Raw genomic sequence first — 24,224 nt, 5'->3', positions numbered from 1 at the left:
TGGGTTGAAGGGGGAGAAGTTGAAGGAGAGCAGGTGCTCCTGGGACGGGTAGCAGGAAAACCAGAGGCGATTGGGGATGGAGTGGGGCGCTTCAACCTACGACAATAATAATACTAATAATGGCATTTATTAAGTACTTACTATGTGCAAAGCACTGGCAGTCTGGGCACCGCCACCACCGTTACTGCCACTGTCACTGTGACCACTGCTATCATGGTCACCACAGCTTAACAAATGCCATCATCATTATTATTATTATTATTACCAATAATAATGGCATTTGTTAAGCCCCCAATAGGTGTCGAGCGCATTCTAAGCGCCGGGGCGGGATGCAAGGTAATCAGGTCGTCCTACACGGGGGCTCATGAGAAGCAGCATGGCTCACTGGAAAGAGCCCGGGCTTTGGAGGCCGAGGTCGTGGGTTCAAATCCCGGCTCCGCCAACTGTCAGCTGGGTGATTTGGGGCAAGTCTCTTCACTTCTCTTTTAGACTGTGAGCCCACTGTTGGGTAGGGACTGTCTCTATATGTTGCCAACTTGTACTTCCCAAGCGCTTAGTACAGTGCTCTGCACACAGTAAGCGCTCAATAAATACGATTGATTGATTAATTGATTGATTCTCTGGGCCTCATCGGGAAAATGGGGATTAAAACTGTGAGCCCCCCCGTGGGACAACCTGATCACTTTGTAACCTCCCCGGCGCTTGGAACAGTGTTTGGAGCATAGTAAGCGCTTAATAAATGCCATTATTATCATTATTATTATTATAAATCCCCATTTGACAGATGAGGTAACTGAGGCACGGAGAAGTTAAGGCACCCTGCAGCCAATGATAAAAAATAGAGTACGTGGCCTTGTGTCATACGGTAAATGAGGAAGAATCACACGAGGAAGAAGCCATATGGTGTAATGAATGGATACAGCACAGGCCTGGGGTCAGAAGATCACGGGTTCCAATCCCGGCTCCGCCACGTGTCTGCCGTGTGACCTTAGGCAAGTCATTTCACTTCTCTGGGCCTCAGTTACCTCATCTGTAAAATGGGGGTTGAGTCTGTGAGCCCCACATGGGGCAGGGACTGTGTCCAACCCGATTTGCTCTATTCACCCCGGCGCTTAGTACAGTATTTGGAACTTAGTAAGTGCTTAGGAAATACCATCCTTATTGTGTGGCTCATGAGCTGCTGTACTCTCGATTGATTCTAGACTCTCCCCCTTCTAGACTGTGAGCCCGCTGTCGGGTAGGGACCGTCTCTATATGTCGCCTACTTGGACTTCCCAAGCGCTTAGTACAGTGCTCTGCACACAGTAAGCGCTCAATAAATACGAATGAATGAATAAATTGATTGATTGATTTGCCAAATTGGGATAAGATACCTGCTCTCTCCTACCTGTTGTGGACAGGGCCAGTGGCTGATGTGATTGCCTTTTTTTTCCCTAGTGCTCAGCACAGTGTTTTGACAACTAATAAGCACTTAATAATGACACCAATGCTCAGGGCAGGTTTCTTTTTTAATGGAATTTGTTAAACACTTACTATGTGCCAGGCACTGTACTAAGCACTGGGGTCAGTACAGTGCTTGGCACATAGTGAGCGCTTAACAAATACCGTGGGTTCTAATCCCGGTTCCCCCATGTATCTGCTGTGTGACCTTGGGTGAGTCACTTCACTTCTCTGAGCCTCAGTTACCTCATCTGTGAAATGCGGGTGAAGACTGGGAGCCCCACACGTGATCACCTTGTATCCCCCAGCGCTTAGAACCGTGCTTTGCACATAGTAAGTGCTTAATAAATGCCATCATTATTATTATTATTCTCTGAGCCTCAGTTACCTCATCTGTCAAATGGGGATGAAGACTGTGAGCCCCACTTGGGACGACATGATCACCTTGTATCTCCCAGCACTTAGAACAGTGCTTTGCACATAGTAAGGGCTTAACAAATGCCATTATTATTATTATTATTATTCTCTGAGCCTCAGTTACCTCATCTGTGAAATGGGGATGAAGACTGTGAGCCCCACATGTGATCACCTCGTATCCCCCAGCGCTTAGAACAGTGCTTTGCACATAGTAAGCGCTTAACACATGCCATTATTATTATTATTCTCTGAGCCTCAGTTACCTCATCTGTGAAATAGGGATGAAGACTGTGAGCCCCACTTGGGACGACACGATCACCTTGTATCCCCCAGCGCTTAGAACAGTGCTTTGCACATAGTAAGCGCTTAACAAATGCCATTATTATTATTATTATTATTATTATTGATAATCAGGTTGGACACAGCCCATGTCCCACAAAGGGACCTTCAATCTTAATCTCTGTTTTACAGATGAGGTGATTGAGCGCAGAGAAGTGAAGTGACTCACCCAAGGCCACACCACAGACAAACGGCAGAACCTGAATTATTCATTCATTCATTCAATCGTATTTATTGAGCGCTTACTGTGTGCAGAGTACTGTAATAAGCGCTTGGGAAGTCCAAGTCGGCAACACAGAGAGACGGTCCCTACCCGACAACGGGCTCACAGCCTAGAAGAGGACTCTTGACGGCATCCCGACGGGAGCTCGTGATTCCTTCACAGTGAGGGCGGGGCAGGATGCCGCCGGAATCTTCAGTTAATAATAATAATAATAATAATAATAATAATGGCATTTATTAAGCGCTTACTATGTGCAAAGCACCGTTCTAAGCGCTGGGGAGGTTACAAGGTGATCAGGTTGCCCCACAGGGGGCTCACAGTCTTCACCCTCATTTTACAGATGAAGCCACTGAGGCCCAGAGAAGTGAAGTGACTTGCCCAAAATCACCCAGCTGCCAATTGGCAGAGTCGGGATTTGAACCCATGACCTCTGACTCCAAAGCCCGGGCTCTTTTCCACTGAGCCACGCTGTTGTTTTCTCTGTTGTTTTCTCTGTTCTTTTCAGTTGTTTTGACCCCCTTGGCCTGGTCATTCCCGCCTCGCTCCTTCCATCCCCTGGAGATGGGAAGGCAGCCCAGATTTGGCCCGTGCGGGCAGCGGGAGATTACATATCTGCGGGCGAGAGGGAGGGAAAGAGGGAGGGCCCGCAGAGCCCAAATCCCCCGTGAGTGAACAAGCCAGAGCCAGGCAGATTCTTTTCCAGTGAGTCAAATTCAGTTCAGAAACATTTTGATTTTTTCCCAAAAAAAAAATCAGGAGCAGGCCTCAGGAGCAGGGCTCTTAGGAAAAAATCAAAACGTTTCTGAACCGAATTTGACTCACTGGAAAAGAATCTGCCTGGCTCTGGCTTGTTCACTCACGGGGGATTTGGGCTCTGCGGGCCCTCCCCAGTGCTTAGAACAGTGCTTGGCACATAGTCTGTGCTCATTATTATTATTATTTCCACCACCCTTCCTTCCTCAGAACTCTCCTTCCCCAGTTAGTCCCCAGGACCACAAGTCAAACGAGCCCACCAGTCATCTCTAATAATAATAATAATAATAATGACGGGATTTGTTAAGCGCTTACTATGTGCAAAGCACTAAGCACTGGGGGGATACAAGGAGCCCACGGGGGGCTCACAGTGTTAATCCCCATTTGACAGATGAGGGAACTGAGGCTCAGAGAAATTAAGTGACTTGCCCAAGGTCACACAGCAGACATGTGGTGGAGCCGGGATTCGAACCCATGACCTCCGACTCCAAAGCCCATGCTCTGTCCACTGAGCCATGCTGCTTCTCTAAATCTAGCACTTCAGCGCTTATCGATACCTGTCCTGCCTACTTTGGTGCAAACATCATTCAGTTTGTACTTGCTTCCTTTGCTTATTCAATTAGCAATTATTTTTATGCTGTCTTGTCCTGGTGGACAGGGAACCTGTGACATCTCTAGTTATTTTTAATTTTCCAAGCGCTCCCTGCAAACTGTAAGCTCCTTGTGGCTGGGATCACATCCACCAACTCCACTGTACTGGACTTTCCCAAGCGCTTAGTACAGTACTCGGCACGTCACTGATGGATTGTTTACACCCCATGGGTGTTCAACAGATGCTATTTAGTTTTGGGACTTGGGGACTCTGAGATCAAATAGGTGGTCTTGAGTTCCCTCTGGCCCCTTGCCAACATTTCCCATCAATCCCGTTCTTCTCCTTCCTACTCTCCTTCTCTCCTTTTTTTTTAATGGTATTTATTAAGTGCTTGTTATGTGCTGAGCACTAGGGTAGATACAAGGTAATCAGGCTGGATGCAGTCCCTGTTATTCATTCATTCAATCGTATTTATTGAGCGCTTACTTCCTTCCTTCAGTCGTATTTATTGAGCGCTTGCTGTGTGCAGAGCACTGTACTAAACGCTTGGGAATTACAAGTCGGCAACATATAGAGACGGTCCCTACCCAACAGCGGGCTTACTGTGTGCAGAGCACTGAACTAAACACTTGGGAGAGCACAAAACAGCAATAAACAGCCACATTCCCCGCCCAAAATGAGCTTAGAGTCTAGAGGGGGAGACAGACATTAATATAAATAAATCAGTGACAGATATTCATTCATTTATTCATTCAATCGTATTTATTGAGTGCTTACTGTGGGCAGAGCACTGTACTAAGCGCTTGGGAAGTAGTAGGAGAAGCAGCGTGGCTCCGTGGAAAGAGCCCGGGCTTTGGAGTCAGAGGTCATGGGTTCAAGTCCCGGCTCCACCACTTGTCACCTGTGTGACTTTGGGCAAGTCACTTCACTTCCCTGGGCCTCAGTTACCTCATCTGTAAAATGGGGATTCATTCATTCATTCAATCGTATTTATTGAGCGCTTACTGTGTGCAGAGCACTGTACTAAGCACTTGGGAAGTCCAAGTTGGCAACATATAGAGACGGTCCCTACCCAACAGTGGGCTCACAGTCTAGAAGGGGGAGACAGAAAACAAAACATATTGACAAAATAAAATAAATACGCACAAATAAAACAGAATAATAAATCCCAACATTATTATTATTTTATTATTCTCTGCCTCAGTTCCTTGCTCTGTAAAATGGGGAGGAAGACTGAGCCCCACGTGGGGATGAAGACTGTGAGCCCCCCGTGGACAACCTGATCACCTTGGTAACCTCCCCAGCGCTTAGAACAGTGCTTTGCACATAGTAAGCGCTTAATAAATGCTATCATTATTATTATTATTACAAGTTGGCAACATATAGAGACGGTCCCTACCCAACAGCGGGCTCACAGTCTAGAAGGGGGAGACGGACAACAAAACAAAACATATTAACAAAATAAAATAAATAGAATAGTACATAGATACGTACTTGAGTGCTGTGGACCGGGAAGGGGGGAATGGAATAAAGGGAGCAGGTCAAGGTGACACAGAAGGGAGTGGGAGAAGAGGAAAGGAGGGCTTAGTCAGGGAAGGCCTCTTGGAGGAGACGGGCCTTCAATAAGGCGTGGAAGCGGAGAGTAATCATCGGAGTCGAAGATTGGAAAAGCCAACTTGTACTTCCCAAGCGCTTAGTACAGTGCTCTGCACACAGTAAGCGCTCAATAAATACGACTGATTGATTGATTGACTGATTGATTGAAGAGGGAGGGCGATCCGGGCCAGAGGCAGGACTTTGGTGAGAGCTCAGTGCAGATAAGAGTTCCAATGAGAAGATTAGCACTAAAGGAGAGAAGTTTGCAGGCGGGGGGGCAAGGTGATGGAGAGCTTCGAAGCCAACGGTGAGGAGTTTCGGTTTGGTGCGGAGGTGGATGGGCAGCCACCGGAGTTTCTTGTGGAGTGGGGAAAGCCCTTTTGAACGTTTTTGTAGAAAAATGACCTGGGCAGCAGAGTGAAGGACGGACTAGAGTCGGGAGAGGCAGGAGACTGTCCCAGGTGGGGCTCGCGGTCTTCATCCCCATTTTACAGACGAGGTGGCTGAGGCGGAGAGAAGGGAGGGGATTTTCCCCAGGTCACTCAGCGGGCAAAGTGCTGGAACTAGGACTAGAACTCAGTTCCTTCTGATTCCCAGGACTATGCACTACCCACTAGGCTATACTGCTTCTTTTTCCTTCTGTCTTCCCACCTACTGCTTCCTTATCATTATTATTATTATTATTATTATTATTATTATTATTATTATTATTATTATTATTCCTTCAGCTCAACCCCCAAGAGCTAGCTCTACTCTCTTCTCCGTTCTCCCTCCGCTGTGACTCCTCCAGCCGCTTTGAGTTGTGACAATAAAATGGAGCCTCTCTGGTTTCCTGGGGGACAAGATGTTGAAACTGAGGCAGTCATCCCCGCGTAGGGCCCGGGGCTGGCTCATCTGTGAAACAAACCCGAGGTCTTGCCGGCCTGATGAGCCAGCGCCGAGAACGGATTAAAGAAGCAGCGTGGCTCAGTGGAAAGAGCCCGGGCTTTGGAGTCAGAGGTCACGGGTTCGAATCCCAGCTCCTCCACATGTCAGCTGCGTGACCCTGGGCAAGTCACTTAACTCCTCTGAGCCTCAGTTACCTCATTTGTAAAATGGGGATTAAGACTGTGAGCCCCACCTGGGACAACCTGATCACCTTGTATCCCCCCACAGTGCTTAGAATGGTGCTTGGCACATAGTAAGCGCTTAACAAATGCCATTATTATTATTATTATTATTATTATTATTATTATTATTATTATATCTGGACGTGCCGAACTGGACAGAACCAGGGTCTGGCCACCCTAACCCTTCCACCCCACCATCCGACCCTGAGAAAGGGCCCCCAGGCTCCCTGGACCCTCGGGGTTATCACTCCACGGTGCGGAGCTCTCGGAAACCCTGTCCCAGCCATGAATCGAGGGTTCATTCATTCGTTCAGTCGTATTTATTGAGAGCTTACTGTGTGCAGAGCACTGTACTAAGCGCTTGGGAAGTCCAAGTTGGCAACATATAGAGATGGTCCCTCTCCAACGGCGGGCTCACGGCCTAGAAGGTGAATTATGCCAGCTAACTTCCCACTGAACTGCACTTAGCAGATCACTGGGTAAACTTCAACGCTGGCCCGGTGACCCCCGGAGTTGATCAGCCAGCCAGGAAGTAGGACAACAGGATAATAATAATAATAATTTTATTTATTTATTTATTTATTTATTTATTTATTTATTATTATATTTATTATTATAAAATTTATTTTATTTTGTTAGTATGTTTGGTTTTGTTCTCTGTCTCCCCCTTTTAGACTGTGAGCCCACTGCTGGGTAGGGACTGTCTCTATATGTTGCCAACTTGTACTTCCCAAGCGCTTAGTACAGTGCTCTGCACACAGTAAGCGCTCAATAAATGCGATTGATGATGATGATGATGATAATAATAATAATAATAATAATAATGATAATGATGGAATTTGTTAGGCACTTACTATGTGCAGAGCACTGTTCTAAGTGCTGAGGTGGATACAAGGTGATCAGGTTGTCCCAAGTGGGGCTCACAGTCTTCATCCCCATTTTACAGATGAGGGAACTGAGGCACAGAGGTGTTCATCCATTCATTCATTCAATCGCATTTAGTGAGCATCTACTTTGTGCAGAGCACTGTACTAAGCGCTTGGGAAGTACAAGTTGGCAACATAAGTGAGAAGTGAAGTGACATGCCCAAAGTCCCACAGCTGACAATTGGTGGGAGCTGGGATTTGAACCCATGGCCTCTGACTCCCGAGTCCGTGCTCTTTCCACTGAGCCACGCTGCTTCTAATGATGATGGAATTTGTTAAGCGCTTACTATGTGCCAGGCACTGTACTGAGCGCTGGGGTGGAAGCAAGCAAATCGGGTAGGACCCACAGTCTTCATCCCCATTTAGAGAAGCAGCGTGGCTCAGTGGAAAGAGCCCGGGCTTTGGAGTCAGAGGTCATGGGTTCAAATCCCAGCTCCACCACTTGTCAGCTGGGTGACTTTGGGCAAGTCACTTCACTTCTCTGGGCCTCAGTGCCTTCACCTGGAAAATGGGGATTAAGACTGTGAGCCCCCTGTGGGACAACCTGATCTCCTTGTAATCTCCCCAGCGCTTAGAACAGTGCTTTGCACATAGTAAGGGCTTAATAAATGCCATCATCATCATTATTATTATTGTTATTTTACAGATTCATTCATTCAATCGTATTTATTGAGCGCTTACTGTGTGCAGAGCACCTGACTAAGCGCTTGGGAAGTACAAGTTGGCAACATGTAGAGACGGTCCCTACCCGACGACGGGCTCACAGTCTGAAGTACAGTGACAGGCCCAAGGTCACCCAGCAGGCAAGTGGGGGAGCCCGGATTAGAGCCCGGGGTTGGGCTGGGCCAAGGCTTCCAGGAAATCACGAGCTCATGACTCAGTAGCTTCATCAGGGCTGATGGCATGAACCTAGCGTGGTCCAGGATCCTACTTCCAGCTGTGTGACTTTGGACAAGTCACTTCACTTCTCTGGGCCTCAGTTCCCTCATCTGGAAAATGGGGGTGAAGACTGGGAGCCCCCCGTGGGACAACCTCATCACCTTGTAACCTCCCCAGCACTTAGAACAGGGCTTTGCACACAGTAAATGCTTAATAAATGCCATCATCATCATCATCAATCGTATTTATTGAGCGCTTACTGTGTGCAGAGCACTGTACTAAGCGCTTGGGAAGTACAAGTTGGCAACATATAGAGACAGTCCCTACCCAATAGTGGGCTCACAGACTAAAAGGGGGAGACAGAGAACAAAACCAAACATACTAACAAAATAAAATAAATAGAATAGATATGTACAAGTAAAATAAATAAATAGAGTAATATTATTATCATTTGGGCAAGTCACTTCACTTCTCTGGGCCTCTGTTTCCTCATCTGTAAAATGGGGATGAAGACTGGGAGCACCCCCTGGGACAACCTGATCACCTTGTAACCTCCCCAGCGCTTAGAACTGTGCTTTGCACATAGTAAGCGCTTAATAAATGCCATTATTATTATTATTATTATTATTATTATTATTATTATTATTATTATCATTTGGGCAAGTCACTTCACTTCTCTGGGCCTCAGTTCCCTCATCTGTAAAATGGGGATGAAGACTGTGAGCCCCCCGGGGGACAACCTGATCACCTTGTAACCTCCCCAGTGCTTATTAGAACGGTGCTTTGCACATAGTGAGCGCTTAATAAATGCCATCATCATCATTATTATTATTATCATTTGGGCAAGTCACTTCACTTCTCTGGGCCTCAGTTCCCTCATCTGGAAAATGGGGATGAAGACTGGGAGCCCCCCGTGGGACAACCTGATCACCTTGTAACTTCCCCAGTGCTTATTAGAACAGTGCTTTGCACATAGTAAGCACTTAATAAATGCCATCATCATTATTATTATTATTATCATTTGGGCAAGTCACTTCACTTCTCTGGGCCTCAGTTCCCTCATCTGGAAAATGGGGATGAAGACTGGGAGCCCCCCGTGGGACAACCTGATCACCTTGTAACCTCCCCAGTGCTTAGAACCGTGCTTTGCACATAGTAAGCTCTTAATAAATGCCATTATTATTATTATTATTATTATTTGGGCAAGTCACCTCACTTCTCTGGGCCTCAGTTCCCTCACCTGGAAAATGGGGATGAAGACGGGGACAACCTGATCGGCTCGTTAACCTCCCCAGCGCTTAGACCGGTGCTTTGCACATCGCAAGGGCTTAACAAATGCTATTATGATCGTTAATATCATAAGGAAAACAGTGAAACAAAAACCTCAAGCACAAGAAGATCAGGCAACTCGGTCAACTCTGGCATTTTGTCTGGGAATGACAAGGTTAAGTACAGTTTAAAGAACGTTTCCCGCTCTTCCTGACCCCCCGGTTGCAACATTTCCCCCCCCAAATTCTCCCATCTAAATCCAGCCCCTCTAACTCGAGCTACGGGGACTAATATCTTTCCCTGCGGCCTCTGGCCGGTTCTTCGCGGCAGATTGGGGTTTCTCCTCCTTTCATTTCCCGTTTATCGGCGCTGAAGAGCGGGATTGCGGTCAGAAGAGAGAACTGACCCCCTCGGCCACACCCCACTGCGACTCAGCCCCCGGGACTGACTCCAGATCCAGAAGGGTTTGCTGAAAAAAAGGAAGCCGAAACTTTTTTCTGGGTTCTTTTTCTGGTTTTTCTCAGCAGGCCAGGTGACGATACATTGTCAACACTCTGAAGAGAAGGTAGGCCGTCGTGACAATCCCAGCAGACTAAACTAATCCCCTTCTTCGATGGAGTCAGGGCTGTTGGACCCCGGGGCAGTAGTAGACATCGCCATAGAGAAGCGGCGTGGCTCAGTGGAAAGAGCCCGGGCTTTGGAGTCAGAGGTCATGGGTTCAAATCCCAGCTCCGCCCATTGTCAGCTGGGTGACTTTGGGCGAGTCACTTCACTTCTCTGGGCCATAGTGACCTCATCTGGAAAATGTGGGATGAAGACTGGGAGCCCCCCGTGGGACAACCTGATCACCTTGTAACCTCCCCAGCGCTTCGAACAGTGCTTTGCACATAGTAAGCGCTTAACAAACACCATTATCATTATTATTATTATTCTCTGGACCTCAGTTCCCTCATCTGGAAAATGGGGGATGAAGACTGGGAGCCCCCCGTGGGACCACCTGATCTCCTTGTAACCTCCCCAGCGCTTAGAACAGTGCTTTGCACATAGTAAGCTCTTAACAAATACCATTATCATTATTATTATTATTCTCTGGGCCTGTTACCTCATCTGTAAAATGGGGATGAAGACTGTGAGCCCCCCATGGGACAACCTGATCACCTTGTAACCTCCCCAGCGCTTCGAACAGTGCTTTGCACATAGTAAGCGCTTAACAAATACCATTATCATTATTATTATTATTCTCTGGGCCTGTTACCTCATCTGTAAAATGGGGATGAACACTGGGAGCCCCCCGTGGGACAACCTGATCACCTTGTAACCTCCCCAGCGCTTAGAACAGTGCTCTGCACATAGTAAGTGCTTAATAAATGCCATCATCATCATTATTATTATTATCTGGAAGCTGTAAGTTCTTTACAGGCAGGGATCTACTTGATTTATTATCCCCTCCCAAGCGCTTACTGCAGCGCTCTGCACAGAATAGTAAAAGCTCGATCAATGCATTCATTCAGCGGTATTTATTGAGTGCTTCCTGTGTGCAGAGCACTGTACTAAGCGCCTGGAAAGTACGAATCATTAGCACCCTGGGCCAGGCTCTTTCCACTGGGCATGCTGCTTCTCTTCTCCCTTGTACCCACAACCATCACAGAAGAACTGTTAGAAAGGCGACGATTTACAACAGGAGACGGGATGTTCTGGAGAAAATCTATCCCTAGAGGTGCCATGAATCAGAAATGACTCAATGGCATTTGATAATAAAATAACGTTGATATAATGTTAATGATATAATATAATACAATGATATAATATGTATAATATAGTGATAAGCAGCGTGGCTCAAGGGAAAGAACACGGGCTGGGGAGCCAGGGGTCGTGGGTTCTAATCCCGGCTCCGCCACTTGTCTGCTGTGTGACCTGGGGCAAGTCACTTCACTTCTCTGGGCCTCAGTTCCCTCATCTGGAAAATGGGGATTAAGACTGTGAGCCCCACATGGGACAACCTGATCACCTTGTAACCTCCCCAGCGCTTAGAACAGTGCTTTGCACATAGTGAGCGCTTAATAAATACCATTATTATTATTATTCTCTGGGCCTCAGTTCCCTCATCTGGAAAATGGGGATTAAGACTGTGAGCCCCACATGGGACAACCTGATTACCTTGTATCCTCCCCAGTGCTTAGAACAGTGCTTGGCACAGAGTAAGCGCTTAACAAACACCAACATTATTTTTATTATCCAATGATATAATGATGTATAATAAAATAAAATCAATAAGAAAATAAATAAAATACGATAATAACAATAACGGTAATAATAATGGAAGGATTGATAGAGCAAGGCTCTGATTCTGTCCCAAACAACTTTCCCATCAACAAACTGGGAAATACGGCCTAGGCTTTGGTCCCAAACAACTTTCCCATCAACAAACTGGGAAATACGGCCTAGGCTTTGGTCCCAAACAACTTTCCCATCAACAAACTGGGAAATACGGCCTAGGCTTTGGCAGTCTCAGCTGGAAACTGGTCAAACCCCCCTGGAGACCAGTTGAGTCCTTTGGGGAGGAATCCTGAGCGACGGCCCAGGAACGTCAAACATTTCCGTGTCCAGCGGGACGAGGGAAGTGAGAGCAGGGCTCCGGTCAGTTTGAGGATGACTCCGAGCCGAGGAAGAAGGCTAATTGGAGAAGTGTCGGACATTAGAAGAACGAAATTCACTAGGGCCAAGGGAGGAGAGTCATTGGCGACACGCCCGCTCCCCAGGCTGCAAGAAGGGCAGATGTGGGAGCAGGAAGCGGGGCGGCATTTTGGTTAAGGCCGGGGCGGGAAGGGCTAGGGGGTGTGACATCTCCAAAGCAGGCAGCGGAAAAGAGGAAAAGGGAAAGCACGGCGCTTACTGCCATGTTCTGTCATGGTGAGGGGGACGGCGTGGGCTTCCTAAGGTGGGAGGAGAGGATCTCAGTAGCTCCGGCCTGGCCGGTTGCCAGCCGTGGCAACCCCCGTTGGCACTAACTCTGACCCCGCCACCGATGCCTGGGAAGCCGGAGGCCGGAGGTTGACGGAAACACGTGTCACCTTGCTCCCTCCCGTTAGCGCCCAAAGGACAGTTGCCCAAACTGCCACGGAAGGCAGGCATCCCTGCCTCAAGAAGCCAAGGCGCGCAACCACACCCAGCCATGGGCCAACACGGGGACGAACCAACGAGGATTCACGTGCACGAAAGCAGCCGACGAGGAGCTGCTGTTCGGCTGACTGGGAGGAGAAATAACGTTCCTAACAGGCGGAAGCAAATGCAAGGAAAAACGCTGAGGTTCAAACCTGGACGGATCGACAGAGGTGAACGGGACGGCTCAATCGGCTTTCCGGAGATACAAGGCCAGCTGTCCACTGGTTCTCACCCCTCAAACTACAGATCACACCCTCGTGCCCAAATTGCAAACCACCCCGGTCTCCCGGAGGCCTCAGGTAACCGCACGGACCTATCGGGCCCGGACTTCAAGGGTAAAAGGTCACTTGATCCGAGACCCCCCAAGGCGCCCGCCCCAAACTCTTCCAGCTGAGATCGAAGCAACTTCCTTCTTACCTTTAAAGACCACCGACACGATGGGGTCAGGTTTCCCGAATTTGGTTTTCGGGATATTGCTGGCCGCCTCGACGATGACCCGAAGCATGGTTCCCGGAGCAGTCCCCGCCCGCCGAGAGGGAGAGACTTCTGCAGGCCGGTGGTTCGGCCGGGGGCCCCTTCCTCCCAGCCAGCTCAGACGCGGAGGCGCGGGCAGGGGAGTGATTCACTTAGACCGAAAGGGGAAAAGGAGAATGGGTGGATCTCTGCCGGTTAGTTCCTAAAAGCTGGATGTAAACTGACACCCCAATCCCTCCCAGCTTTGCCCAGACAGAGTCTCGGGATCTAACTTGTAAACGCCGCCCGGGATGTGTGGGACTCAGGAATGCGATCCCGACCAGTGGGGAAAAACAGAACAAGCGCCTCCGCCTCTGGCATCACGGAGGATGCCGGCTAGGGAAGACCGTGGACATTTCCGCAAGCACGGTGCTCGCCTCCTACCGCTTCTTGAAGAGCGAATGGCAGAACTGGGAAAAGTTGCCCCAACTTGTTACGGTTGAGTCAACTTTGGGAAGTTCTTTGATTTTATTCAATCCTTATGAGGGTGGCTTTCTGTGGTTTAATCTACCCACGAAATACCACTGGTCTTGATGGTAAAATAATTCAAACTCTCCCCCTTCTGCCCAAATCAGAAACCACAAGCCAGATTTTCCTGAACGCTCCGCAGACAAAAAGACTATATTGTCCCTGGACACTTTACCTGCAAGGCTTCAGGAGCTTGTATTAACAGGGGTGTCCGTGTTTCTAGCCACGACAAACAACAACACAAAGCCGAGATGCTTTTTTTTTTTCAAGAGTTCAGGGGAACACGAAGGCATTATCTGAAGGGACCATATTTCCCAGAACTTCAAGTGCAACAGGAAGGGTGGCTTCCATCAGCGCTTAGAACAGCGCTTTGCACATAATAATAATAATGATGGCATTTATTAAGCGCTTACAAGTGCTTAATAAATGCCATCATTATTATTATTATTCCAGGAGGAGAAGGCAGTGATTCAAGAATGGGGGTTAGAGAGGGTTGCGGAGAAAAAGGAAAGAGAGCCAAAGTACAGACAGAGGGGAGAGAACTAAAGGGAGAGGAGGATCGTTAGAGGGGAGGACAGTTTAGAGAGATAGAGGCACGGGGGCCGGACTCCCCCGTATCCCCGATCCCCACTCAAGCAGAAACCTTCACCAGGATGGTCGGATCAATTAATCGGTTTCTGGAACTTCTCCAATTAGCCTTCCTCTTCCCCTCCCCGGGGCTTAGAGTCATCCTCAAACTGACCAGCGTATGGTTCTTACTTCCCTCACTCCGCTGGAAATGGAAATAATTGACATTTCCAGTCCCAACCCCAGGACTCCCCACCTAGGGCCCACCCCAAAGGACAGAGCTGCTCTCCAGGGGGTTTGACGTGGACACAGTGGCCTTGTACGCACCCAGTACAATGATATTTATTGAGTGCTTACTCTGTGCACAGCACCGTACTAAGCGTTTGGGAGAGTACGATACAACAGAGAAGCAGCATGGCTTAGTGGAAAGAGCCCGGGCTTGGGGGTCACAGGTCAATCAATCAATCAATCGTATTTATTGAGCGCTTACTATGTGCAGAGCACTGTACTAAGCGCTTGGGAAGTACAAATTGGCAACACATAGAGACAGTCCCTACCCAACAGTGGGCTCACAGTCTAAAAGGGGGAGACAGAGAACAAAACCAAACATACCAACAAAATAAAATAAATAGGATAGAAATGTACAAGTAAAATAAATAAATAAATAAATAAATAGAGTAATAAATATGTGCAACCATATATACATATATACAGGTGCTGTGGGGAAGGGAAGGAGGTAAGATGGGGGGATGGAGAGGGGGACGAGGGGGAGAGGAAGGAAGGGGCTCAGTCTGGGAAGGCCTCCTGGAGGAGGTGAGCTCTCAGCAGGGCCTTAAAGGGAGGAAGAGAGCTAGCTTGGCGGAGGGGCAGAGGAAGGGCATTCCAGGCCTGGGGGATGACGTGGGCCGGGGGTCGATGGCAGGACAGGCGAGAACGAGGTACAGTGAGGAGATTAGCGGTGGAGGAGCGGAGGGTGCGGGCTGGGCAGTAGAAGGAGAGAAGGGAGGTGAGGTAGGAGGGGGCGAGGTGATGGACAGCCTTGAAGCCCAGGGTGAGGAGTTTCTGCCTGATGCGCAGATTGATTGGTAGCCATTGGAGGTTTTTGAGGAGGGGAGTAACATGCCCAGAGCGTTTCTGGACAAAGATAATCCGGGCAGCAGCATGAAGTATGGATTGAAGTGGTGAGAGACACGAGGATGGGAGATCAGAGAGAAGGCTGGTGCAGTAGTCCAGATGGGGTTGTGGGTTCTAATCCCAGCGCTGCCACCTGTTAGCCCTGTGACTTTGGACAAGTCACTCAGCTTCTCTGTGCCTCAGTTCCTTCACCTGGAAAATGGGGATTAAGACTGTGAGCCCCACCTGGGACGGCCTGATCACCTTGCATCTCCCCCAGCACTTAGAACAGAAAGCACTTAACAAATGCCATCATCATTATGTTGCCAACTTGTACTTCCCAAGCGCTTAGTACAGTGCTCTGCACACAGTAAGTGTTCAATGAATACGATTGAATGAATGAATGAATGAATTATTATTATTATTAATAGAGCTGAAAGATGTGATCCCCATCCACAAGGAGCTAAAAGACATCAAAGCCGCCTTTCCCCTTACCCTGCTAGGGTTACGGTTTCTCCTAGGGGTTTCCATTGCAGCTATTCTACACACATCTGCGGCCACTGCAGAGCTTCAGCGTGGCTCAGTGGAAAGAGCCCGGGCTTGGGAGCCAGAGGTCATGGGTTCTAATCCTGCCTCTGCCACTTGTCTGCTGTGTGACTCTGGGCAAGTCACTTCACTTCTCTGGGCCTCAGTGACCTCATCTGGAAAATGGGGATGAAGACCGGGAGCCCCCTGTGGGACAACCTGATCACCTTGTATCTCCCCCAGCGCTTAGAACAGTGCTTCGCACATAGTAAGTGCTTAACAAATGCCATTATTATTATTATTATTCAGAAGCAGGGTGCCTGGGGCGATCTCTTTGTGGAGTGGACAGCGGAGTGGGGTTCTGTTTCTTCCACGTTCTCCGTCGCTATCTGCTGCTATTCCGCTTCCACAGCCATTGGAAAAAGCAAACCTTTTGGAGGTCCCACTAGACATTTTTAGAGAAGCAGCGTGGCTCAGGCGAAAGAGCCCGGGCTTTGGAGTCAGAGTTCATGGGTTCAAATCCCGGCTCCGCCACTTGTCGGCTGTGTGACCTTGGGCAAGTCACTTCATTTCTCTGGGCCTCAGTTCCCTCATCTGTAAAATGGGGATGAAGACTGTGAGCCCCACGTGGGACAACCTGATCACCTTGTATCCCCCCCAGCACTTAGAATCAAACAATCAATCAATCAATCGTATTTATTGAGCGCTTACTGTGTGCAGAGCACCGTACTAAGCTCTTGGGAAGTGCAAGATGGCAACATATAGAGACAGTCCCTACCCAACAGTGGGCTCACAGTCTAAAAGAACAGTGCTTTGCACACAGTAGGCGCTTAATACCATCATTATTATTATTATTAACCCAGTGCTTAGTACAATGCCTAGCACACAGTAAGCAAGCAAGGAATGCCATTACAAACGTACAATGTTAATAATAATCATAATAATAATTATTACTGTTGTCGTTATTAAAACCAGGCTCCACTTTAGGGGTCCAGGACTCCAGCCCTGGCTTTTCTCCTGCTCCCAGACCAGGCAAAGCTCAGAAAACGGAAAACAGTCTTGGTGTCTGAGAGTTGGCGAGGCAGCCGAAAAGCTATTTAAGGCCAGGCCCAAAGAGGCCTGGAGGAGGAGGAGGAGGAGGAGGCCGCCGCAAAGGGAGGATCATGTGAGGAGCTCGTTGGATGCCTTCTCTAGTTCTCATGGGGGAGCAGGGGCAGAGGCATAAAGCCTCCATTTGAGATTCTGCTGCTCAATCCATCCATCAATCAATCAGTTTCCATCACTTCTCCAATTAGCCTTCCTCTCCCTCTCCCCTGAGCAGAACGCTGCCCTCACTTCCCTCATCCTGCTAGAAATGGAAGTAATCCGCCGTTTTGCCTGCTTAGGCCTACGTGTAACCCAAACTCGTTTCTGGGAGTTGGCAGCCAGAGCCCGCCCGCGTCGCGCGACGTACGGGCGGCCGGGGTACCCGCCACCCCTGTGAAAGCACGCGGGCTTCCCCACACGCCGCCTCGGGGAAAGTTTGTTGGCCAGCAATGTCATCTGAATTGCTGGCCACGTTCTGGTCTCCGCTCTGTGCCCCTGCCACCTGAAGGGAGCCACAAATTTGACCGTGGGGGAAGAAGCAAGGTGGCCATGTGCTCAGGGACACTGGGGAGTTGGGGAAGGGGCGGAAGCAACCGGGGTGGGACTGAAAGTGGGGGAAGTAGAGGAAGAGAAGTGGGGCAGAGAAAGGGGGGGATGGAGAAAGGGCAAGAAAGAATGGCCGAGAGAAAGGAACAGAAGAGGACGAATACGGGAGAGCGGAAGGGGGGGAAACGTTGGTTACTTTCACCAGCCACGTCGGCCAGGAGGAGGAGGAAGGGGAGAAGGAGAAGATAGTTCAGACTCCTCCATTTCACTTGTCTTCCTCTTCCCAGTTGTGGTCCTGGGCTCAAATTCCTGCTCCCCCCGGTGAGAAGGATTGAGCACGAGAATTGGAAACAGAAAAGGAATTCCCGTCAGGGTTTGTCCGGGCTGCCTTCCTCGTGGCTCTAGCTCCCTTGTAGTTGATCACAAATGAACAACGGATTATCAGCGTGGCTCAGTGGAAAGATCACGGGCTTGGGAGTCACAGGTCATGGGTTCAAATTCCTGCTCCCCCCTGGTGAGAAGGATTGAGCAGGAGAATAGGAAACAGAAAAGGAATTCCCATCAGGGTTTGTTCGGGCTGCCTTCCTCGTGGCTCTAGCTCCCTTGTAGTTGATCACAAATGAACAACGGATTGTCAGCGTGGCTCAGTGGAAAGATCACAGGCTTGGGAGTCAGAGGACATGGGTTCAAATTCCTGCTCCCACCTGGCGAGAAGGATTGAGCACGAGAATAGGAAACAGAAAAGGAATTCCCGTCAGGGTTTGTCCGGGCTGCCTTCCTCGTGGCTCTACCTCACTTGTAGTTGATCACAAATGAACAACGGATTGTCAGCGTGGCTCAGTGGAAAGATCACAGGCTTGGGAGTCAGAGGACATGGGTTCAAATTCCTGCTCCCACCTGGCGAGAAGGATTGAGCACGAGAATAGGAAACAGAAAAGGAATTCCCGTCAGGGTTTGTCCGGGCTGCCTTCCTCGTGGCTCTACCTCACTTGTAGTTGATCACAAATGAACAACGGATTGTCAGCGTGGCTCAGTGGAAAGATCACAGGTTCGGGAGTCAGAGGTCATGGGTTCTAATCCCCGCTCTGCCAACTGTCGGCTGTGTGACTTTGGGCAAGTCACTTCACTTCTCTGGGCCTCAGTTCCCTCATCTGTAAAATGGGGATTAAGACTATTAGCCCCACGTGGGACAACCCGTTTACCTTGTATCTCCCCCAGCGCTTAGAACAGTGCTTGGCACATAGTAAGCGCTTAGTAAATACCATTATTATTATTATCATTCTATTCTTATTCCTTTGAAACTCTTTCTTTCTCCCAAACATTCAGTGGCAAGTCGCCATCATTAACTACAGTATGATTTTTTAAGTTGTTACCTTAATGAGTTCTGGCTTGGAATTCCCTCCCTCTTCATATCTGACAGACAGTCACTCTCCCTAGCCTTATGAGAAGCAACGTGGCTCAGTGGAAAGAGCCCGGGCTTTGGAGTCAGAGGTCATGGGTTCAAATCCCGGCTCCGCCACTTGTCAGCTGGGTGACTTTGGGCAAATCACGTCACTTCTCTGGGCCTCAGTTCCCTCATCTGGATAATGGGGATGAAGACTGTGAGCCCACCGTGGGACAACCTGATCATCTTGAAACCTCCCCAGCGCTTAGAACAGTGCTTTGCACATCATAAGTGCTTAATAAATGTTATTATTATTATTATAAGCACATGCCCCGCCACTTGTCAGCTGCATGACTTTGGGCAAGTTGTTTCACTTCTCTGGGCCTCAGTTCCCTCATCTGTAAAATGGGGATGAAGACTGTGAGCCCCCCGTGGGACAACCAGATCACCTTGTAACCTCCCCAGCGTTTGAACGGTGCTTTGCACATAAAAAGCGCTTAATAAATGCCATTATTATTATTATAAGCACATCTTCCCCAAGAGGCCTTCTCCAACTAAGCCCTCATTTCCTGTTCTCTCACTATCTTCTGCGTCATCCTTGGACTTGAATTTCTACCCTTTTCCCACCCCTCCCTCAACCCCACAACACTTATGCGCCTAGCCATAATTTATTTAAGACTGAGCTCCTTGTCTTCCCTCCCAAACCTTGTCCTCTCCCAGACTTTCCCATCTCTGTTGACGGCACTACCATCCTTCCCGTCTCACAAGCCCGCAACCTTGGTGTCATCCTCGACTCCGCTCTCTCATTCACCCCTCACATCCAAGCCGTCACCAAAACCTGCCGGTCTCAGCTCCGCAACATTGCCAAGATCCGCCTTTTCCTCTCCATCCAAACTGCTACCCTGCTCATTCAAGCTCTCATCCTATCCCGTCTGGACTACTGCACCAGCCTTCTCTCTGATCTCCCATCCTCGTGTCTCTCTCCACTTCAATCCATACTTCATGCTGCTGCCCGGATTATCTTTGTCCAGAAACGCTCTGGGCATATTACTCCCCTCCTCAAAAATCTCCAGTGGCTACCAATCAATCCGCGCATCAGGCAGAAACTCCTCACCCTGGGCTTCAAGGCTGTCCATCACCTCGCCCCCTCCTACCTCACCTCCCTTCTCTCCTTCTCCAGCCCAGCCCGCAACCTCCGCTCCTCCACCGCTAATCTCCTCATTGTACCTCGTTCTCGCCTGTCCCGCCGTCGACCCCTGGCCCACGTCATCCCCCGGGCCTGGAATGGCCTCCCTCTGCCCCTCCGCCAAGCTAGCTCTCTTCCTCCCTTCAAGGCCCTACTGAGAGCTCACCTCCTCCAGGAGGCCTTCCCAGACTGAGCCCCTTCCTTCCTCTCCCCCTCGTCCCCCTCTCCATCCCCCCATCTTACCTCCTTCCCTTCCCCACAGCACCTGTATATATGTATATATGGTTGTACATATTTATTACTCTATTTATTTATTTATTTTACTTGTACATTTCTATCCTATTTATTTTATTTTGTTGGTATGTTTGGTTCTGTTCTCTGTCTCCCCCTTTTAGACTGTGAGCCCACTGTTGGGTAGGGACTGTCTCTATGTGTTGCCAATTTGTACTTCCCAAGCGCTTAGTACAGTGCTCTGCACATAGTAAGCGCTCAATAAATACGATCGATTGATTGATTGATTGATTATTTATCTATGTTAATGTCCCCCTCTAATAATTATAATAATGATGGCATTTATTAAGCGTTTACTATGTGCCAAGCACTGTTCTAAGCATTGGGGATGTTACAAGGTGATCAGGTTGTCCCACGGGGGGCTCACAGTCTTCATCCCTATTTTCCAGATGAGGGAACTGAGGCCCAGAGAAGTGAAGTGACTTGCCCAAAGTCACACAGCTGACAAGTGGCGGGACGGGGATTTGAACCCATGACCTCTGACTCCAAAGCCTGGGCTCTTTCCACTGAGCCACGCTGCTTCTCTAGACTGTAAGCTAACTGTGGGCAAGGAACATGTCTACCGACCCTGCTGTATTGTCCTCTCCCAAGCGCTTAGTACAGTGCTCTACCCACAGGAAGTGCTCAATAAATACGATTGATTGATTCACTGCCAAGTCCCTGTCGCTGATTACAGTGTATTAGCTTCGGAGTCAAAGGTTGTGAGTTCTAATCCCACCTCCGCCACTTGTCAGCTGTGTGACCTTGGGCGAGTCACTTCACTTCTCTGGGCCTCAGTTCCCTCATCTGTAAAATGGGGGTTAAAATTGTGAGCCCCACGTGGGACAACCTGATTACCTTGTATCTCCCTTGGCGCTTAGAACAGTGCTTGGCACATAGTAAGCGCTTAACAAATACCATTATTATTATTATTATTAAGTTCTTACCTTGCAGAGAGCACTGTGTAAGGAAGGCCAAGACAGCAGATCCATAATGGTCTCGGGCAACAAAATATTACTTTACCGCTCAGTACAGCTCAGGACATCGGTGATGGCAATACATACCAAAGGTCACGGTATTATGTCTCTGGAAGCACATAAAAAAATCCTCTTGTTCCCGCTTCTGTTGTCTGGGTCATCGCGATGATTAGAGAAGCAGCGTGGCTCAGTGGAAAGAGCCCGGGCTTGGGAGTCAGAGGTCGTGGGTTCAAATCCCAGCCCCGCCAATCATCAGCTGTGTGACTTTGGGAAAGTCACTTCACTTCTCTGGGCCTCAGTTCCCTCATCTGTAAAATGGAGATGAAGCTGTGAGCCCCCCATGGGGCAACCTTGTAACCTCCCCGGAGCTTAGAACAGTGCTTTGCACATAGTAAGCGCTTAATCAATGCCATCATTATTATTATTAAGATGGGTTTGCGGTTCTGGGCCTCCGTCAGCCACTGGCCTGCTTGGGGGCAGCGGGAAAGGGCAGCTGACCTCCCTTCAGTTCATGCCCTCAGTCGAATTTGACTTTCATTACGGAAAGGGCGGGAAGGTGACAGTTTGCAAAGACGGTCACTAGCTTCGGAAGGTCAGGAGAGTGGGTTAAAACGGGACCCAAGAACCAAGGGCATTTTGCAGAAATCCTTCAATTTCGTGAGCGCTTTCCTTTGGGGAACCACTTCCACCTCACCCAGGTCAGAATCACTGTGTTGCTCTCCCAAATCCCTCTCTCCAAGGCTCTTTCCTAAAAGCAAAAACCATCAAAATGCCCGGCACCTTATCAGTGCCAGACGGGAACAGAATCAACCAATCAATCACTGGCAATTATTATTATTATTCCTAATAATAATAATGATGATGATGGCATTTATTAAGCACTTACTATGTGCAAAACACTGTTCTAAGCACTGGGGAATTTACAAGGTGATCAGGTTGTCCCAAGGGGGGCTCACAGTCTTAATTCCCATTTTACAGAGGTGGTAACAGGCCCAGAGAAGTGAAGTGACTTGCCCAAAGTCACACAGCTGCCAAGTGGCAGAGCCGGGAATTGAACCGATGACCTCTGACTTCAAAGCCCGGGCTCTTTCCGCTGAGCCACGCTGCTTCCCTACTTCCCAAGCACTTAGTACAGTGCTCTGCACACAGTAAGCGCTCGATAAAATTACTAGAATAATAATGGCATTTGTTAAGCCTTACTTTGTTAAGGCTTCCTGCCTTAACTCAGCCCTCTCCTCTACCAGACAAAACTATTTCTCCTCCCTTATTGACACCCATGCCCATCACCCCCGCCAGCTCTTCCGTACATTCAACTCCCTTTTCAGGCCCCCAGTTCCTCCCCCTCCTCCTTCCCTCACCCCTAACTATCTGGCCTCCTACTTCATTAACAAAATTAAATCCATCAGGTCCGACTTCCCCAAAGTCACTCCCCGGCCTTATCCAAACCCCCGGTTCTCAACACTCTCTGCTACTCTCCCATCCTTCCCAGCAGTATCCTCAGAGGAGCTCTCCTCCCTCCTCTCAAGTGCTACTCCGGCCACCTGTGCTTCTGACCCCATTCCTTCTCATCTCATGAAATCTCTCGCTCCATCCCTTCTCTGCTCCTTAACTTCCATCTTCAACCGCTCACTCTCCACTGGTTCTTTCCCCTCTGCCTTCAAACATGCCCGTGTCTCTCTCATCCTAAAAAAACCCTCTCTTGACCCCACCTCACCTTCTAGTTATCACCCCATCTCCCTCCTACCATTCCTTTCCAACTCCTTGAACGGGTTGTCTACACGCGCTGCCTCGAATTCCTCAACACCAACTCTCTCCTCGACCCCCTCCAGTCTGGCTTCCGTCCCCTACATTCCACAGAAACTGCCCTCTCAAAGGTCACCAATGACCTCCTGCTTGCCAAATCCAATGGCTCCTACTCTATCCTAATCTTCCTCGACCTCTCAGCTGCCTTCGGCACTGTGGACCACCCCCTTCTCCTCAACACTCTATCTGACCTTGGCTTCACAGACTCCGTCCTCTCCTGGTTCTCCTCTTACCTCTCTGGTCGTTCTTTCTCAGTCTCTTTTGCAAGCTCCTCCTCCCCCTCCCATCCCCTTACTGTGGGGGTTCCCCAAGGTTCAGTGCTTGGTCCCCTTCTGTTCTCGATCTACACGCACTCTCTTAGTGACCTTATTCACTCCCACAGCTTCAACTATCATCTCTACGCTGATGACACCCAGATCCACATCTCTGCCCCTGCTCTCTCCCCCTCTCTCCAGGCTCGCATCTCCCCCTGCCTTCGGGACACCTCCATCTGGATGTCTGCCCGCCACCTAAAACTCAACATGTCCAAGACTGAACTCCTTGTCTTCCCTCCCAAACCTTACCCTCTCCCTGACTTTCCCATCTCTGTTGGCGGCACTACCATCCTTCCTGTCTCACAAGCTCGCAACCTTGGTGTCATCCTCGACTCCGCTCTCTCATTCACCCCTCACATCCAAGCCGTCACCAAAACCTGCCAGTCTCAGCTCCGCAACGTTGCCAAGATCCGCCCTTTCCTCTCCATCCAAACCGCTACCCTGCTCGTTCAAGCTCTCATCCTATTCCGTCTGGACTACTGCATCAGCCTTCTCTCCGATCTCCCAACCTCGTGTCTCTCCCCACTTCAATCCATACTTCATGCTGCTGCCCGGATTGTCTTTGTCCAGAAACACTCTGGGCACGTTACTCCCCTCCTCAAAACTCTCCAGTGGCTACCAATCAATCTGCGCATCAGGCAGAAACTCCTCACCCTGGGCTTCAAGGCTGTCCATCCCCTCGCCCCCTCCTACCTCACCTCCCTTCTCTCCTTCTCCAGCCCAGCCCGCACCCTCTGCTCCTCCACCGCTAATCTCCTCACCGTGCC

The 24,224-nt window shown here is 49.2% G+C and overlaps 1 protein-coding gene across 2 annotated transcripts in view; it reads right to left on the bottom strand.

Annotated features, from left to right (window-relative positions):
• MYOF (myoferlin) overlaps nt 1-13,324 on the bottom strand; it is a 156,189-nt gene extending 142,865 nt beyond the window's left edge. For both annotated transcript variants that reach the window (XM_038764076.1, XM_038764077.1), the window contains exon 1: nt 13,123-13,324. In XM_038764076.1, the coding sequence (XP_038620004.1) occupies nt 13,123-13,210 (88 nt within the window). In that variant the 5' untranslated portion in view covers nt 13,211-13,324. The remainder of the gene's footprint in view (nt 1-13,122) is intronic.
• Between the last annotated feature and the right edge of the window lie 10,900 nt (nt 13,325-24,224).

Source organism: Tachyglossus aculeatus, chromosome 22, assembly GCF_015852505.1.
Source record: "Tachyglossus aculeatus isolate mTacAcu1 chromosome 22, mTacAcu1.pri, whole genome shotgun sequence".
Taxonomy (NCBI): domain Eukaryota; kingdom Metazoa; phylum Chordata; class Mammalia; order Monotremata; family Tachyglossidae; genus Tachyglossus; species Tachyglossus aculeatus.
This window is presented reverse-complemented; position numbering and strand designations above follow the sequence as displayed.